We start from the raw sequence: 20,184 nt of genomic DNA on the forward strand, positions 1-20,184 counted from the left end.
TCAGTTTGTTTACCAAACATATGTTAAAGTACCACAGCACTTTAGAAATATAGTTACCAAACAGCAAACAACTTTTTATAAAAGTCCTAATTCCAACAGCTTTACTTTCAAAAATCTACTGCCAACAGCTCCCCCAAACAGAATCTAAGCAATTCCATTAGCCTTAGTTACAAAATAACAAGAGCTTCAATTTATTATAGTAATTCACCAAAAAGGAAAAGTAATCCATCCATTATCTTCTGCCCCAAGCAACGAGGATCTGGATCTCCTTGGTACTTCGGATTATGTCCCTACCTCTTTGTTTAGAGAGCGAAACCATAAACAAGCAAGACAGCATAAGATCTCAATTAAGTTCTATGAAGGTTAAGGATATAAATAAGCAGTATGGTACAGGGCAAAAAATTTAGTCAGATTACAAAAGGCTACTCCCCACAACTTCATTCTACGGAAACCTAATCAGTTTGATCTTATGACAATTAAAATAGGTTACTCTAAAATCAATAGACATCATGTTTGAACAGATTATATCTGTATATCCACTCTATCAAATGACGAACCTATCTTGTCAGCTCAAATCACAAGAGCCCTCGTCTACAGGAATGTCTCATTATGGGTATCAAATCACCAGAATATCTGACCAAGAAAACAAAAAAACCGCCTCATGATTCATCAAACGGCCAGCATCCTAGCGTTCATCTTGGGAACCGTGACAGGTAGAGATCAGGTGGGACATAGCCAGCTGTCACGATCCGCTCACTGTAGGTCCGGCCATGTAGGCTGTGTGCTGCCATGCAAGCTGCCTCTTTCCTCATGAATTCTACAAGAACAACCCTGGTTCGAACACATCGAGATCCTGAACCTGATTATCATCATCGCCATTGCTTGCACCTGTTTTGTCAACAGCTTTGTCGACAGCAGTACTCAGAGTTGCATTTTCAATGGACATGCAGTCATAATCTCCTTTGCTTAAATTTGCTCCATCTCTAACAGTAGTTTTTGAATCGACATTCTCCATCAACATGTGCTCGCCATCTCCTCTGCTTGCCTCTTGTTTGGCAGCAGAACTATTCAAATCAGCATCTTCGGCAATCGTGGTATCCACCTCCAGTTTTGGTGATGATTTCGGAAACTATGTCGTTCTCCACTCCAACACTTTCTTCTCTTTCAGCATCTACATTATCATCGAGCTCAGTTCGAGGGTCTCCTGAAGGTTCATTAAGCTGTTGAGCATCTTGAAAAAACAACGACACTATCAGATGGAGAAAGTCAGCAGATTCCTTCTCAAGATCCTTTGTGGAAGTCTCATGATTACTTTGTCTGTCTTCTGAAACATCCCTGGCATCTTGAGGCTCATTTGGCATCATTTGTGGCAGGTATATTTCCATCTTCCTCGGAATCACTTCTAGACTTGCTGCTGTAGATTCTATCTCGGTTGAGCCAGCAAGGGTTTCTGGTTCAGAAGCTTTAGGAGCAGTTCAACAGTGCTTGTAAACCTTATTATATTCACAGATTTGACAGCTCCAAACCTGCAAGTTTAGAGCAGAAAGTAATTGTTGCCACTGTGCTTTTACAGAGCATGCAAGAGAGATTGAAATCAAGTATCTAAAACATAATGCACCTTCCACACTCTAACCGAATATCTTCCAATGTTCCTCCAATTCAGATTCTGATAGCAGCAAAAATTCCTCTCGGTTGAACTAATTTAAATTGATGGAGATATCAGCAGTGTCACAGTCCGAGAAAATAAAGCAAAAATATGAAATACCTAATGATAGCTATATAATAAACAAACAAATCCATTTTGGTAGGTTGGTAGAAACCAAAAATGAAATATTTATATTAGCTTGGATTATGGGAAAATATAACATACCACATTTTTTAAGCTGCAGGACCTTTGTGGAGTCAGCAAGTAATGGCTTTGCATGCATGGGAATACCATATGATGGAGCGCTTTCAGTGTTTTCCTGTGAAACCAATATGGTTATGGTTAAGATGATAATCAATCAATAAAATAAGAGATTACAATATCAGAGTGGAAAGAAGATTTGGAAAATTAGAAAACCTCCACATGGGCACTGGGAAGAGCTTGAACTGCAGTTAAAATGCACCCACCAAGCTTCATTCCATTAAGTCCAGCACATGCCTTCCGAGTAACTGAAGGATCTGCATACTGCAATATCAAATGTAGCTATTAGTCAGAATTACTAGCATGCCTCGAGAAAAAAGGCAGATCAACGACATCAAGGATTGGAACTGACATACCTCTAGAAAGGCACATGGTCCATTCAGCTCCTCATTAAAACTTGTAGTGGTATGCTCTCAAAGACCCAAAGGCACTAACAATCTCCAAAAGCTAAAAGAATGGAAAAAACCAGTTTTTACTTTTTAGGTAGATGGGCAAAGAGTTCCACACACAAGCGTGCATTGGGAGTGCGGAGCAGTGAGAGAGAGAGAGAGAGAGAGAGAGACTGGATAAGCAGCACGAAGGTCTGATGGTCATTAGGATTTAGATTTTTTATAAGAATAAGATCTTCGTATTACATTAACTTACCATGTCAGACGACAGAGCCTTGGAAATTCCACCAATGAAAATCTGCAACAGCAAAAAAGCCATGTCACCTAATATCACGACAATATAAGTGAATGAGAAGCAGCAAAAAAGTCATGTAGCCCACCAGGATGAAATAGAAAATTCCAAGTTTTTGTTGCTTAGAAGGGTTTCTAAGAACTCAGGTGGTCAGATAGTAATAAAAAGTGGCCCAATGCAGAATTTAGGGGAGACACTCATATCAGTTGAGTTCCAATCAGGCAAGACACACTTAATGTGCATAAACAGAGTAGTTTACTCGATTTCATTAAACTAAAAGAACTCTAAAATCAGAAAAACGGGTGATGAAACATTAAGGTCAAGAAATAAGTCCTTGAAGAGTATGCTCAAATGATGAGAAAAAGGCGACCTTTAACTCGATTTCATTTCTGACCATTATGTGACGACTCCTTAGCACTTGATAAGTAACTAGAACTTCAAGAAATAACAGATTATTCCTAACAAAGTCAACATACAGATCAATATTTTGGAAACAATCTGTAGTTAGCACATGGAAATCAAATAGTCTAGAATCTAAGGAGAATACAAATTAACATGCGATGCAACATGGTAACCCACTTATTCTGAACCAAGAAAAAAAAATACAAGCAAAGAAAAAAAGTAGATATTTTTTGATAGATTAATTTTTGCTTCTATATTTCCAATATTTCTATTATACTGGTAAAAGCAAATACAGGCAATATTTTCCTTTCCCCTTCTATAGGCAGCATTCCTTGCTAGAGCACCCTCTATAACAAAACCTCTATAAAAAATCAGCTATGATAGGAATAGCCTGTTAATATGGTTTGCCACAAAACACGATACATGAGTTCATACTAAAATAATAATAATACTCACGTAATTAAATACATTGCATTTTGACAGCACAACTTAGTCAAGTATCTATACTCTTCTCGTGGGTTTTAGAAATTACCAATGATTCAAATAATTCAGGAAAGTGTTGTGTCCAGAAATTCTCTATTTATATAAAGACTCCCATGCCTTACAATGTTACAAGGTAGTCCAAACGGTTTATCAATTCCTATCTCACCCTGTTATTTTCCTCCATCTGCTTTTGGAAAGAATGAGAGACGGGTGAAATGAAAGGCAAAGGATGGTGGCAATAAGTTAGAAGAAAAACAACAGAGGCATCAAAGGAGAGAAAGAAAAGGGTCACAAGTTTGGTAATTCCTTCATCCATTTTCCAACAAGCATTATCTTGGCCTACTACCACAACAATGTTCCTCCCGTTACAACCCATCCCGCTCCTCCTCCCACTCAGACTGCTCAGGCATTGTTCATCACCTCCCCTCTACCTAGGCTCATCAGCCATGAAATTGGGATCATGATAAAGGGACAAGGAGAGGGCAGGATGGAAGGTATGTCTAGCCATTTTGGTCCCTCGGTCTACATCCTCCCAGACAGCCAAGGACACCAATGACATCACCTCCCAACTATAGAGCATTGTAGAGCTGGATCGGAGCTGTCCACCAGCCAAGACAAACAATATCTGCCACCTGTCCTTAGTTCGCGTGCTCTTCAGGTCATAGACTAAGTCATCAAAGTACTCAACGACCTCCAAGAACTCTTTAGCGCATGATGGACTGATGGCTATTGTTGAGCAATGGCCTGATCAAGATCACTGCCACCTGAGGAGAAGCAGAGGTGGATAGCATTAAGACAGCTAACTGCCTCCACAGAATGAACCAGCACCAGTGTCCAGAATGGCGTGGCATCGGAAGGACATCCAGTTGACAAAGTTGGCAGCAGCAGCACCATGGAACAGCTGGTTGAGAGCATGGTCATCCAGGCACTGACATCAGGGTGGGGGCAGCAACCTCAACGCAGTTGAAGGCAACAGTGAGGCAAAGGCTGAATGGTGGTCACTGAGCCATAACCTGAACACCTGCTGTTCATTCCTGGCAGTAATGGAGCCAACATCAAGAAACCCCTTACACCACCTTGAACCAGAAGAAGCACTTGGAGGCAGCGACCACTAGAAGGTGGAGGGAGACAAGGACAGATATTATATTGGTGTATGGCTAGAAGGATTTTAGTGTGAGTCTAGCACAGCTTCATTTCCTCCTTTTTTTTCATCTCGAGCATCTCTCGTCCTTTCCATTTTCTCCATGTAAAAGCTAATGGAATAAAGTAGGATAAGGAGAGAAATTGGTAACTTTATGACTGCCTTCAAACGCTAAAGGGCATGAAGTCTTTTTCTATAAATAGACAACTAATTGCTCTGGATGTAGCAAAACCTGCTCTGGTGTCATCACTACCTATAATTTAAACTGAAAACAAAAAGGGAAAAAGCTGAACTTTGCAGCTAGCTCATATAATTATATCTGTCCCATTTTATATTTTACTCTACATCAAATTCAATCTGGATTTCTATCTGACCTGATCAAACTGGAACATCAGCTTAAGCTTGAACAGGAACTTTTGTCAATTGACCAGTGTAAGACTTTGGCAGAGCATACCAACCTAGAGAGATTGCATTTCATCTATCTTAGTTTTGGCATATGCAAAGTAAACACTAAGATGTCAAGTAGATGATAAATGCTTAAAGTTTGCAAGCATCTATTCCAGGGGACTGCATAAAGTGTGACATCTTATATATTACACCATCACATTGTTAAACACTGGACCATGGTTCAATGCTTATCGTTATTCAGACTCAATATATGGTTTTCTGCTGAACATTAACATGTTAATGAATCCCCATTTTCTCCCCTTTAATTACAAGAGAACTGACAGCAATTTGAGAGGAAGTAATTGCCATACAAAGTGAAATCAAATAATTAGAGAAGGATGACATACACCAACCTCATTAATTTATCACATTCCTGTACATTTCTATTCAATGTAAATAAAAAATCAGCAATCACAAATGGGCAAAGGCAAAAATGACACGTTGAATCAGCCATTAAAAGACAAAATTCTAGGAAATATTAAGCACTGAGAAAAAAAAAATTAAAACTAAACGAGCCAACTACAGGCTGCATTAGAATATGCCTCGGATACCTTTTGGGTGAATCCTTCACAACATCAGATATTGCTTTAGCCTCTTCCACTGGTTTCTCTGGGGCTCCAGTCTGCATGAAAATAGGAATTGTCTGAAAACCTGGTACAGGAGTATTGACCATAATATACCTCAGAAAGCTTCATTAGTTAAATAAAATGCATAGCAAACAAGAAGCTATCATGATGATCAAGCACAAAACAAAGGCATGCCAAAACATAGAGAGGTATGAAATCACAAACTGAAATGGATGGCATGAGAACCGTTTGTAGCCTATCCTGATGATAAAGGAAAGTACAGAAACAAGAGTTTATAAATATGTTTGTGTCAAATCTAAGAAAATCCAAACGAGCAAAATCCAGTAGTTTTTCATGAAACACAATACAATATATGGACTTATAAAAATGTAGGACCAACAAAAAGAACTGAACATTTGCTTGCTGAAATAAGATAAACTGCCCACTAATTGAAATGCCTTAACATGCAAGACAAACAATGTGACAAACTGTTTATTACAAATTTCACAAAGCATTAACACATCAGAGGACAAGAAATTTTCGAAATATGGGTTTTGTCCAAGTGAAAATGATCGATTCAAGTTCAAAGTGCCATAGTTTACCACCAATTAAAGCAAGTAGACATCTAAATGAGAAAAGTAGATTTTTCCATAATTTGATAACATTAATGATGTGATGTTCCTGCTAAATTGTCACCTTACAGAGTGAAGTGAAATTACAATCAAGATATCTGCTCAATGAAGCTTCCTGTAATTTTAACTTTCCCTTGCAACTTATCCTACACAAACTTACTACCAGGACGATTGACAATTATTTTAAAGCTAAACCAAAATAATAAAGGGACCATCCTCAGAAAGTTCTTCAGAACACTCTCAATTAACAAATTTTCATAGATTATGAAGCTGATAATTACCATTGCAGGTGCTTTATTAGTTGCCAAGCCAAGTAACTGTAGTGGTTGCTGAATTCACATCATAATCACCATAATTTGCCTCAGCTAATGAATCCAGTGATATAGCACTTATCACTCAGGAAAGCATCTAATGTAGCCACGGTACAACTAGTACCAAGTTTCTAGGAAAGATGTTAGCCATTTCAACCAAAGAAACATGTTCGGATACTGGTCTTATCCCTATAACTGGGAAATATCTAGGAAACTTGTGGGATTACTAGTGGTAAAGTGGACTAATATATGTCAAGAATAATAGGAAAACTACTTTGACACAATTCTTACATGTTCCATAATTGTTTTCACAGCATTTGATATGTTCCCCATTTGTTACCAATTTTTGTTAACCTCATCAACTGCATTTCCACATCACATCTTCAGCATTGGGTTTGAAATCACTTCCCCACGCTTGTTTCATAACATGGTTAGTTTGTCTGAACTTTTTTGCAAACAGTAAATATTATTAATAGTCCTCTGACTAGTTAGCCTAGAACCCCAGAACTCTCTATTCAACAGCTTGTCGACTGGTAATGCAATTAGAACATTGAATCTTAGAAGTAAAATTATTTGATTTTAGGACACCGTACCTCCTCTAGCATACTTGATATGGTTTCATTGATGCAGTGACTAGAAAACAACAGATATCATTAGAAGGGGTTCACTAAGGCATAATCATCAATAAAGACATGAACCTTTAAGATGATCCTGATAGTTTGAACATCAAATTCTTTATCAGAAACAAAGAATCAGATCAACAGGGAGGATATATACTGCATGCACTTCCATTAAACAACACACACCTAATACAAGCCGCCAGAGAAGAAATGGCAAACAGGACTTCAAGTTGAAGTATTTTTTAACCATGTCAAGCTTTCTAAAATGGTCGCACTTTTTAATTTTGGTTAAGCAAAGAAATTAAAATGCCACATTCATTACTGCACCGTCAAGTTTCATTAGTGCTCAAATAAAACCTTTTGCATGGCAATGAGGGAACTATTCTAAGAAAGGGCATTAAAAAAATCATTCTACATAACCTCAACCTTCTATTTGTGAGCTTACAAACAACAAAGTTAAATTTCATTTACATCTACTCATTAGTAAGCACTACTGATACTGCACAGTATTACAGTGGCATGTGCAGATCAAGATGGGATCAAATAGAAGGATGCAGAACAACAATTAATGTAAAGCTAGTTTAAGCAAAGATATAGTATGATACCCACACATGGTCACCAAGTAAGAAAACAATCTTGCATAGGAGAAGAGAAATGTTTGAAAAACTTTCAAAATTAGCTGATGTATTTTGATTTAATCTTAACATATACTTCAGTTCAGGAAAGAGACAAATAAAAACTCAGTAACTTCTTGTTTTAAGCCAATTTGTATTGGTATTTTAGTTAAATTAGTTAAAAATATTTAATTTAAACAACTCTCATTCGCTTTGATAAAAAGTTATTATAAAATCTAAAGCAGACATAGGCAATGTTGGATTGAAACAGTTCTTGAAAATCCTTAATTTAAATCAGATTTCAGTCAAGATCATCATGGTGCATACTTAAAGTCACAGGATTGTATCTGATAAGTTCTTACATGGTAGAAAGGCTTTATAGGACAATCTTGACAGAATACAACTAGAATATCAATTCATAATGCACCATTATACACAAACCATTTTCGTCATACTGATGGAATACAAACCCCATATGCATAGTACCAGTCATACAAAGCCTTGCTAAGCACCAGTGAACTATGCAAGCTCACATGAGTTGATACCGTATTAGATTGTCACTATTGACCCAACTATAAGAAGACCAAACAAAATCAAACAATCCAAACTCAATTATTTGAGTTTGATTCATCTGGGATGACCCTCTGTGTCCCCTCATTTTTTCTGATCTTTATTCTAAAAAAATGTTAAAAGCAGTTGTTTAATAATCAATATCACATAAAAACAGAAAACAGGCATAAGCAAAGCTTTTCTAACAAATCATCAATCTGCACTTATATTAAGCAGGACTCAAGAAACTTAGAGTTGAATTTGTTTATCCTATTTTTTACTCGTGTTTGGTTGTCTTAAAGTTCATCCAATATAAACCCAGAAAGAAGGGTTTGAATTTTGAATAGCATACTTTTAAGCACGGAACAATTTGTGAAAAATTAAGAATAATTTTAAAATATTTGGAAGGTGGTATTGATCTGCTTATCCCTTATATACAAGACAAGTTCCTTTCTAAGTACTTATGGTGCTCTAGCAATATGAGAAAAATAGTTTTAGGAGCATAATGTTAGTACTTCAGTGAAGTGGTTAAGTGCATCATATACAATTTTATTTATGATTTATATTGTTCACACACATATAAAATATATCTCTATATACTTGTCTATTTCATATTACATATTAAGCATTATTTGTTGTCAATGATTATAAATATTAGTTTCTATTAATAAATTTTATTTTGGTTCCTATTGTTCACAGAACAAAAAAAATCTCAAACATTTTACGCATTACTCCCCAAAATGCCTAAGTGTTGTCATTTGTGTATGGGCACAGAAAAAAGAGGACTCTATAAGATAAACCAGAGTTTATTAGTATGCCTATCCATGTACCATGTAGCAAGATCTCAACTGATAGATAAGGTCACTAAACAAAGCTGCATGAGCAGCAATCAGGAATAGAATGACACTTAAACGTTCAAGTAGCAGAGAACCTAAAGATGGAGTGCCACATATGCTAGAGACTTTGATAAGCCATGGAACCGAGAAAGAAGTAAGATGCTTGCAATCTTTGAAGCACCAACAAAGAGGAATATTATCCACGATAACAAATATATATTATATGTGTCTTAATATATATGTGTGTGTGTGTGTGGGTGGGTATGTATATACATGCACACATACACAAAGATGCATAAATATATACACATTTATTTCATATTAATTTGAATAACATCAAGAGAAATTGCTTTCAAGTGAATCAAATCTATTTAAGTATCATGCTTTAACATTGTTGAGGCATTCGAGCACATCACCTTTCCTCTCATTGCACAATATCCTATTATAATAATATATAAATCGAGAAACATGATAAGCATATACCCTTGTGTTGGTCACGATCCCTAAGACACCCTATGTTAATGACTACAATGAGCAGGTTGGAGAATTTCTATCTATTAGCAGTTCTCTAATTAAATTTGCAATAATATTATTGATGGAAAATAAATTTAACCTTCAGAAAATCATTTTCACCCCAAACAGCAATCTTCTGATTTGCTGATTTTAAATTTGATACACTAGTATCACACCTTCATGAAATAACCCCAGTGTACAGCAGACAGAATCTATAATCTTTGAATTTTTCCCATCATACTTGCACTATGTCTGTTGAATTCCTCAATCAGAATACTACTATTTAACATGTCTCAAGACTTCAAGTGACTGTTTGATGTTGCAGTTTTCATTTACTACCAATGTGTACATGAAGATTATCAGATATAGAAAACAAACATTATTATGGAAGATTGTGGATTGATTTGGTGAATGGGACCAAATTATAGCATATTATACCAGCATGAAACATAAATGAAAACTATAATCATCATAAATAAAAGCTCCTACCAAATTTAGCCATCTGAAATGAATATCAATAGAAATCCACAAACTAAAAGATTCACCAATTTCCGCCACATGGCATTTCTAATTATGATAAGTTTGGCAATGATCGCATCAAAAATGATCCAATTTTTCCAATCCAATCTCCATTATGCTCAAGTTTGACATCTTCTAAAGTCATTGCATGCAGGTAACCATCATTGCCTCCTGTCACTGTACCAGGCATCTAGCCATTTGCCATGTCAGGAGTTCAAAAGTGCTCTGGTATCATAAAAAAATCTTAGCACTCGATCAGAGTGCAACATTTTGTGAAAAACTTGACATAAGCAGAAAACTTGCAGACATGCTCAGGCACACAGTGCATATGCTTGGCTATGAAACAACCAGACATATGCAAGCAACAAGCATCACCTCATGTTATTAAGTGTACCTGGCACTTGGCCATCTAGGAGTTTCGGAGGCACTAGAGTAGCATACGAGGTATAGGACAAAAACAGCAAGCATAGAGATGGCAGTGTGTTTGTTTAGTAGGACTCAACAATGAGCATAGTATTTTGTTAAGGAATCTCCAAAGTTCACAGAAGACAAAGTTTTAGACCAAAACAAATGAGAGAAAATAAACTCATTGAGAAAGTTATCCAGAGAGAAAGTATGGGAATACAAAGATTTAAAGCACATCTAGAGACTACTTTAACAATGGATTATGGCAAGCAATTCCATAGCCAAATAGATAATAGGCCATCCACCACCTTTTTTTAACATCATCAAAAAGAATTAGTAGTCAAGGAATTTAGATAACTAGGTGACAAAAAGTGAACTAAATCACAAGATATAAATTACCTGTATCAAGCCCAAACAACAAATGTTCAGATATGTTCGGCTGGCAAAAATCATTCAAAACTATTTCTTAAAGAAAAGAAGAATCATTAAATGAATCTATAGAAGGTTAATCTCAGATAGAGCTGAAAGAAACATGAAATGATGGTTGGGTTACTTAAAACTGGCTCCTATATCACATGCAATTAATTATATTCCAGATAAAGGCAAGTGGCCTCAAATCTTAGCCAAAGTAATGTGTCAGGTCAATTTTGTACTTTCACAGAAAACTAGGAAATGATAATAGGCAAATGAAAATTTGTTCACTTTTCTGAATTGAATACTCCTCTATCTAACACCTAATACTGAAAAATATTATTGTTTTGAAGCAGATAAAATATTAACCAGGAGAGAATAGACTGAACAGAAGAATCTCAACCACAAAAGCTAGAAAAAAGGTGGTAGCATGGGTAGATAATAGAGCACAAAAAGGAATTTTCCATAGCTCCATTTCAATTTGATACTTTAAAACACCTTTGCATACAAGACATGCAGTAAGGATAAAAAACACATTGTTGCTGGCTTTTATTACAGTTACACCCTTAGACCAGATTTTTTTGCATTAATGACAGCAATGTCATCACCATCTGCAACCTAAATGTCTCTATCCACAATTACGGATGAAGAATAGATAAGCTGAATGCTTTTCTTTCAGAAGTCAAAGACAAATAAAAGCCTTAGTAGTTAACTTTGTTGATTGGACCCTGTGATATTAAACCCTCAAGTGGTGCAAAAGTGCCAGCCAGCATTCTAAGAGCTCATCTAATATAACTTTGTAAAGTTTGCTATCAAATTAAAGCAAACGCCATGGAATGAGTCACCAGAAAGGACTCTACCAAGTCAAAATGAGCCACCAGAAACTAGTTTTGAAAATAAGCAGCAATCATCAACATTGCACTACACCTGGAAGTCTGCTTTATATAGTCCTCGCTTTGTCGCGATCCTGAATGTGAATTATGACACACCCAATAAAAATACCCTATTTAAAAGAGATTCCAACATGATTGTCAGATAAGATTTCACCTATAAATACAAAGATATCATGTCTTGCACAAACCAAAAACTACTGAAATTGAAAAAAAATAGCTGTGAAAGCTTAGAAAACAATCTTTAGTAACCTTTCGAGTGCAAGGAGTTGTAAGTTGCAGTAGAATAAGCAATCATTTTCAAAAACAATAAACTATGGCATGAGACATGTATTTTTTGAGAAGTTTGTAAGGCAATCTTTAATGATTTTTCAAGATGCAAGGAGTTGTAAGATAATAGATGAAGCACATTATCTTGAGAACACCAAGCTATAGCATGAGACATGCTTTCAAATTTCACTCTTGATTATGAAAATGTCAAATAGTCAATAGAAAACATCACAACAAAATTAAGATAAAAAATTCTAAATGTTAAGAAACAATAGTAAATAAAAATAAAGCAGTTTCTCCACTTTGGGTGCATAAGTCATTTGCACACTTTTTCAAGTTATGTAGAGTAGATACTGAATAAGTTAATGGTTTAATAATAAATCAATGTGACAGGATAGACATTCTGCAATTCTGTTCAAGTGTAGATGAGCAGCGGAAAAGGAATACAGAAAATTAACTTTTTAAACATTACAACTATTGTAGTGGCAACAGAGGCAGATACAGAAGTGCCTCAAGAAAAGAATAGCTAAAAGAAGGTGACAGCAGCAGAACTGAACTCATGCATAAGTAGCATAAAGAAAAAACATGATATACATGCATCACATTGTCAAGTGATTAGGTCAGAAAGAAGCTACAAAGCATTGCGAACTCAATTAAGCTGCAAAATAAAATGACAGTTGTAGGAACATTTTTCTAGTTCTAGTCCTCACAGTACAGATGAATATGAATCAAATGAATCAGCAAAGAATGCATAACTACCAACTGAGAAGATCATGACCTTAGATAAGGATTTTTTTTATATAAACAGCGATTATTTCCTACTGGACTAAATGGGTCCCATATATCATGAAAATGAAGAGACAGTTCATGAGGTACTGAGAAACGAGAACCAGCTCACATAGAGCAAATGAAAGGAGATAGAAGAAGATAAAATAAACTCAAAGAATTAATAAAGAGGGTGGCTCAATGCACAAGGCTCCCACCAGTGAGGGGTCTAGGGAGGATCAAATATATACACCTTACCCCCACCACGCGGAAAGGCTATTTCTGTGTTCTGAACCCATAACACCCAGGTTACAAATGGAGAAACTTTACCATTGCACCAAGGCTCACCCTTGAGTTCACCCTCTAAACTCAAAGAATTCACTCCCAAAATTTAAATGAGAACTAGTTACCTTGCATATGATCGTTCATATACATAAAACATCCCAACTAGACATAATTGAATTTATTTAAACTCTGCAACAGGCAACAATTAAGGAAGCCAACAATTTTTTTTGAAAGACGTGAAGTACTTTTTTGAGAAATGATGGTCAAATACAATCTTGTATAAAGGACTAGGTAGAAATCATCAAGAGTCTGGAATTTTGGAGGATGAGATTTACAGAGTGCCAGTATGGAGGTTTCTTAAAAACTAGAACTGTTGGCGTTAACAATGTGAGAAGATGACAGAAATTATAAAAACTGAAAAAAATTTACGTATAATTCTTGCAAAGTGTTAAAGGAAAAAATGTACAAGTAAGAAGAATCTCTTGCATGAACAGCCAGGATAATTGTTCATGTAAAGTACATGTTTTTCTTGAAAATTGATAATATAATTACTTAACATCATATATGGCAGATGACCTAATGAATAAAAGAGGTCAGGCATATGTGGTGCACTGTCAAGTTGCTAATTTTATGTTGGACATAGAATCAGGGTCAGCCATACTAAAGGACTGTTATATATATGAGACATAACGCTGCCCTTATGCTAGAGCATATAATAACTCCCATGCCTATCTAGGGATGCTAATCTTACATCTTCACATAAGACGATCCATTGATCCTCCCTTTCTCATGATATAACCGCAATTCACTTTTATATTCCTTATAGGCTTTTAGAGCCATCCAACATAGTTTGGAAAGGCTGGATGGTTATGGTTATGCCTTATAGGCTTTTAGAACACAAGATTGCTTCTCTGTGAAGAACAGTGTTAAATAGTCTGTCAGTGACAAACTATTTCCCAAAATCGAAGTACATGAATTTTCAGCCATCAGAAATTTTCCAAAAAATATCTTATTAATTAGCACCTCACAAGATATGTAAAAGGGATGCATAGCAATAACAACAACAACAACATACCTCAACTTCAAGCTTGTAAACCATGCAAAGTTGACAAATTACTCAACATCACATAGTATCTATGACAAGAAGTTTTGCCCATTCCTGACACTTTTTTTTTTCGATTCACTAGTTGTAACCTGACATCATCCATAGTTGTCAAAGCACAAGTAACTACTTATATCCGCAAAATGAAATTCTGGAATGTCTTTTTATCCGAAGAAGCAGTAGATCCAATAAAATCAATATGGGTAGACATGAAGTTTCAACTCCTCATGCTAAAAACGAGGTTATGAAAAATGAAAGGACAAAAAGAAAAGAAAATGGGCATGGAAACTGGAGCACACCAAAAAAAAAAAAAAAGCCTCCAAATCAGTGTTTAAATCTTCAAGCCAAGAAAAAGGAACACGGTTCCTTGGGGGAAAAGAAAACAAAAGTCAGCCAAAACAAACTCATGCACAATCAGCACATACACCAGAAAAATATATTGATACTCTCAGCAATTAACATAATAAACATGTATCATAATTAAAACTCCTTATTGATATTAGTATAGAGAATGATAGGTTTAAAACAGGAAATAAAAAGGATGAGCACAATTAGAATTCTTACTGCTGCCTCAACAAAATCTCTAGGGCGCCTGATTTTGAGAACAGATCCAAACAGAGATCTGCCATCAAAAGAAAGAGCTGCAGTAGCATCCTCTGGTGTGAGAAATTCAACAAGAGCCTGGCACTTCTCTTTGTTTATCTGCAGTAGAATAACATGAGGATGATGACTAGACCAATAACACAACTTCCTCGCATAATGAATTCTAAAGGTAAACATAAGATCACTTGTTTACATGAGCTAAAGTATGCACTTACTAGACAGCTAATGCATGGATTAGCTCCTTGGATACGATTAACACCATATGAGAGTAAGAAATCATTAAGGCAATCAATCACAGTTTTCTCAGAGGCTAATGGTGGCAAATTTTCTATATAAAGTCTTCTTATGGGACGGGTTGCCTGTGTTAGCTGAACAGAGTCGACAGAAGCACTCATCACTACTGATGTGGTCTCTTTTGAAGGAGTAGGCCGGGATTTTGCTGTGGCAGGTGTGATAGATGACTGGAAATTGGCAAGTGTGGATCCCAAACCAGCATGGTTTGCTCCTGGAGGAGGCTGATCCCATGTGGCAGTTTTCTTTTCTGGGGAGCGAATAGGTGGAGAGGGAGTCCTAATTGCTGCCTCAGTTCTTCTCTTCCTTGGTGAGTAGCCACCAAGCCCACTCCCATATTTGCGGTGATGGCCACTAGCATATCCACCATTTCCAGAAGCTCTATGCTTATCACCATCAGAGTACTTCCCTCTTGACTTATCTTTAAGTGAAGGGAATGGCGACTCTTCATAATCCCGTCCATGGAATGAACGTTTATTTGCCCTAGGTGAATGTGACACAGACCTCCTATCTCGCTCTCGATCAAACTCCCGGCTCCTAGACCTTCTCCTTTTTGACCTCAGCTCTTCAAAATAAGCTTTTGAATGCTCTTTCTTCCGGTCATTTCTTTCTGAATACTCATCTCGTGATTTTCCAGAATCATGTTTCTTCGAATTTGAGCCATCAATCTCTGATCTACTTTTTTCATCATTATGACCATGGTACTTTCTTTTTGCCTCCCCTTTAGGCCTTCTGTCTCTCTCCTTGCCTTTATCTTTTTCCACTATATCTTTGGGTCGTTTCTTTTCGAATTCTTTCTCAGAATCAGCTTCCAACCAGTCACCAGTTCTGCTCCTATGGTGGCTCTGCCTTTCAGTTTTGCTTTCTCTATCGCCACTCCTCTTACTATAGCTGGACTTCGCCTTAATGTTAGCTTCATGATCAAGCTTTCCCTTCTCTTTACCTTCTGCTCGGTACCCGTCCCTTTTAGAAACCACTTCTTCCATCTTCCTGGAGCTCCCTTTGAACTGATCTCCCTCCCTTTTTATGACTACGTCTTCCGTCCTTCTAGAGCTCCCTCTCACTGTGTCTTTCAGAACCCTTGGGCTCTTGTAGGCCTCATCAGGTTCTGCACGATCTGAGGCACCTTTGGCATCATGTTTCACATACGGCTCCCTCAATCCACTGGCTCCTTCTGCGCCTGCTGCAAGTTTCTTTTTTCGTCTCAACATAATCTCCTCAAAGCTGAGAGGTCTTGTACGTGCTGCACTGCCTTCATTAGAGTTCCTCCTATGAGCCTCTTTGCTCCTTTCTGTTCTCTTCATTTTGTTCCAGAATAGATGTCATACACCAGTAGTCAATTCACAGTAGCTTTTACCAAAAGAATCCCAATTTACAGCCCGCGCGAGTCATCTGCACATGCTCTTATGTTTCTTGACGCACCGCGCACCAAGAAAAATTACTGCAAAAAGAGACATCAAGTACTTAAATCTGATTAGAGACAGCAAGTTCTTCAAAGAAACCTGTACAGCTGAATGGTGAGTTATCTAGGGGCACGTGGGACCATGCTAATTCTTAGTGAGTCCAACTTTGAAATAACAATTAGAACATTAGACATAAGAGGAAAACTATGCAACATGGTTAGCCATAGGGATAAGAAGAAATATATAAGGCATTTAACTTGATAATGCACCGGGCTTAGAATACATCTGCGCTAAATCAAATGGTGATTTGCATAAAGTGTTATTACTCTACATATAAAAGTAGATCAAGATCCTAATTTGATCATTTGGGCATATAGTAGGGAGGCGCTGCATCATTAACTAGCCCTAGATGATTGAAATCGGAACCAGACAACAGCAAGGAAAGGTTTTCTATAGGACGGGGCTGAACTTAGGCCATAAGCTCTCAAGTCTAAAGAATATCGAGGAAAGAGAGTGGAGATATTGATGACTAATATTTAGGATTGCCCCTTCCTTGATTTCTGGAAAAATAGATACTCATACCGATTTCGGCACCGGAGGGTCAACTGTCGCGGATTCGGACTGAATGTAGAATAGAAGAGATAAAAGGGAGCATATATATATATATCAATAGAAACCGACACGGATGTACTGATTTAATTTAGATTCACCTATCCGGAACTAAGCAACACCAAAATCCGGAAAAAAACTATATATGATTATAGGCATGGAAACAAAACCTACTTGAGATCCCATCTCGAAAGAGGTGCGAGTCCTCTGTTTAGGGTTTTGCGTCTACGAGAAGAAGGAAGAACCTGGAAGAGAAGGGTAGTTACCTTAGGACGTGGCGTGGGAGCGGAATCGCCTCTTCTCTCCCGAGAGGCCCAAGAGGCGGAGCGGTGCGAGAGAGAGATCGTCCCCTGGGTGCGAGGCGATTGGGGTAGAAGCGTGTAGGAATAGCTGTGGCTCGGGCGAGGATGGACGTCCAGGATCGATCGTGGGACGGCCTTGGTGATCGATCCCTAATTGCTTCTCCTTGGGTGGATAATTATCGGGGCCGCCCGTCAAAACCCAGCCTCTCTCTCTCTCTCTCGGTGCTTAAAAAAAATAATAATAAGGAAGTCCGTCACTGTCAAAAAAAAAAAAAAAAAAAACAAAAAAACAACTTCTGATGCTAACCGCTAAGTGCAAGAAAAAAATAAATATAAATCATTTATTGTAGCACCAAAATAATAGTATAGTAGAAACGGAGCTTTGATGCCACCAGAATGGCTCAAGTTCGAAATATACGGACGTCGATTAAATATGAAGACCGGATGCCCCCGTGATCTGCTTGGTTACTTAGGTGGTGCTGGTGTCTGTATTGAATATTCTTCAGCGAAAAAGGGGCCAGTGAAAGTTACTTTGCAGGTGAGGTTTTTTTCACTCCCTCTATTTTTTTTTTTGTGAGAAAAAAAAAAATGGCATCCATTGTCCTGGTTAGCAACGTCAGCAATAAGCCGAGCCCATCATATATTTATGCAGTCTTTGGTTACCGTCCTCGTTAGACCTTGTGTGACATCTCACTGTATTTTCTTTTCTAATGTTATGAAAATACTTTTAGTTATAAAGATTGATTGATGAATGTAATTAAATTGGATTGTGAGTTTAAAGATGGAGAATGAAATGTGATTATGGAAACTAACAAATATTAAATTTTCATAAATCCCGTGATCTATTTGTTTGGTGTTCGCTAAAGTGGAGCCAACTTGGATGACACTGAAAATGATATACGCAAAATCAAATAATGTATGTTGAATTTAAGGCATGAAAAAATGCATCATTTTTTTATTCTAACTTGAATAGGTAGTTGTATTGAAAAGTTTAGATTGATAAAATCTTTGACATGCTAATGTCCGGCATCATTTTTATTTTTTATATTTTTGAAATCAAAAATAATTTTTTTATTTCTATTTTTTAAGTTTTAAATATAAATATGCTTGGTTTAATCAATTATTTTTTAAAATATAAACATAGCGGTGGTGGCGAAAATATCATTAGTAATGATTGAGGTAATAGAACTAATAGGGTGGCAGCAGTATGGTGAAGGTGGTGATAATAGTTGCGACTGTGCGGAGGCAATGGCAGTGGTGATGAGATACTTACGATGCGACTAAAGACAATAACAATGATGTTATTTGTATGGTGGATGCGATGGGGTTGATTGGTGGCAATAATGATGAAAGGAGGCCTGCAGTGTAGTGAAGGCAATGAAAATAACAACTCTAGTTTGGCGACGATTATGAAGATATGGTTGCGACAGCAGTGAGATGGCAAAGACAACAGGGTTGGAAATAGTGTTGTCGGTCGTAGTAAAAAATATGATTTTTTTATTTTTTAAATTATTGAAAGTATGAATTTTTTTATTTTTAAAAATAACAAAAATACTTTCTCAAAGAATAAAAAATAAAATAAAGATTTATTGGAATTGAAATGCCGTTTTGACCAAAAAATAAAAAATAAAACACAACAATATCACGCATGTTTTTGTTTTTGTTTATGTGATTTTGTTGTAAAAATAAAAAAAAATAGAGGTGATGCCAGACATGCCCTCACCGTTTAATTTGGTTTAGGTCGTATGCTGCATTTGGACGATGAATGTTAGAAAAAGAAAAAAAAAACGAAATAGAGGTTGTTTGGCATATTGCAAGATTGCACTGCATGTCTAGTTGCAGGGCGAGCTATTATAAACCCGCAGCTGGACCTCGAGCTACAAATCAAGCTGCAAATCTGCAATGCCCTTGTAGATCCTATCTTTCACCATCCTACCTTCTCTCTTGCCTCCTATCTTAGTCCCCTCCTTGGCTGCCACTCCTCCTAGCAGTTTTCACCATCCCAATGGGATACAAGGGAAAGGTTTAAGAAGTTGCCTTGATCCAAATACAACAATGGATTCAAGTAAATCAACCATATGCAATTTGAGTTCCATCCAAACTTCAACTATAAATAAGAGGGAAAGTATGGTTGATGCTAAATGTGGATGAGATTCATGCATGCACATAAATATTTAGCAATTTTCTTCTTCAATTCTCCTGATACAGAGCACTTCATTGTATTATAGCTTTCTCTTGCAAAATGTAAAAAGAAAACAAAATGAAAAATATCAAAACCTGGAATGTAGCCTGACTAGAATTTCTAAAAGAGATATGAAAAATATACCAAGTGTTTAATGGTCGCAGCAATAAGGGCAAGTGATGGCTAATAGATGTGGTGGTAATATAAAGGACAAGATGCATAGGGCTTGTTTTGATTATTCTTTTTATAGGCTTGATAAACAAGCATCGCTAAAGAATAGGGATGGAAGTGGCTTGGAGGGATCAGGAATGGAGATAACCCAGATCTAACTCATATTTGAATCAGGTAAAAAAAAAAAAAAAACCTAAATTAGTAACCTCCGGGCTTGATTAGATGAGAAGCGATATTAATTTTATTAATCCATTAGATTTTGGGTCAAATTAAAT

At 36.7% G+C, this 20,184-nt stretch overlaps 1 protein-coding gene across 1 annotated transcript; it reads right to left on the reverse strand.

Moving 5' to 3' along the window:
* Positions 1-339: 339 nt before the first annotated feature.
* On the reverse strand, positions 340-17,725 carry LOC103716253. Its single transcript, XM_039115780.1, is given in 16 exon segments — positions 340-829; positions 832-1,129; positions 1,433-1,526; positions 1,619-1,652; positions 1,655-1,697; positions 1,821-1,964; positions 2,063-2,170; positions 2,263-2,304; positions 2,306-2,353; positions 2,552-2,619; positions 4,277-4,400; positions 4,494-4,548; positions 5,612-5,682; positions 14,913-15,050; positions 15,167-16,683; positions 17,521-17,725. Coding segments are annotated over 15 exon segments (2,784 nt in total). The 5' UTR covers positions 16,547-16,683; positions 17,521-17,725; the 3' UTR covers positions 340-692.
* Between the last annotated feature and the right edge of the window lie 2,459 nt (positions 17,726-20,184).

The sequence above is a fragment of the Phoenix dactylifera genome, chromosome 2 (genome assembly GCF_009389715.1).
Source record: "Phoenix dactylifera cultivar Barhee BC4 chromosome 2, palm_55x_up_171113_PBpolish2nd_filt_p, whole genome shotgun sequence".
Lineage (NCBI taxonomy): Eukaryota > Viridiplantae > Streptophyta > Magnoliopsida > Arecales > Arecaceae > Phoenix > Phoenix dactylifera.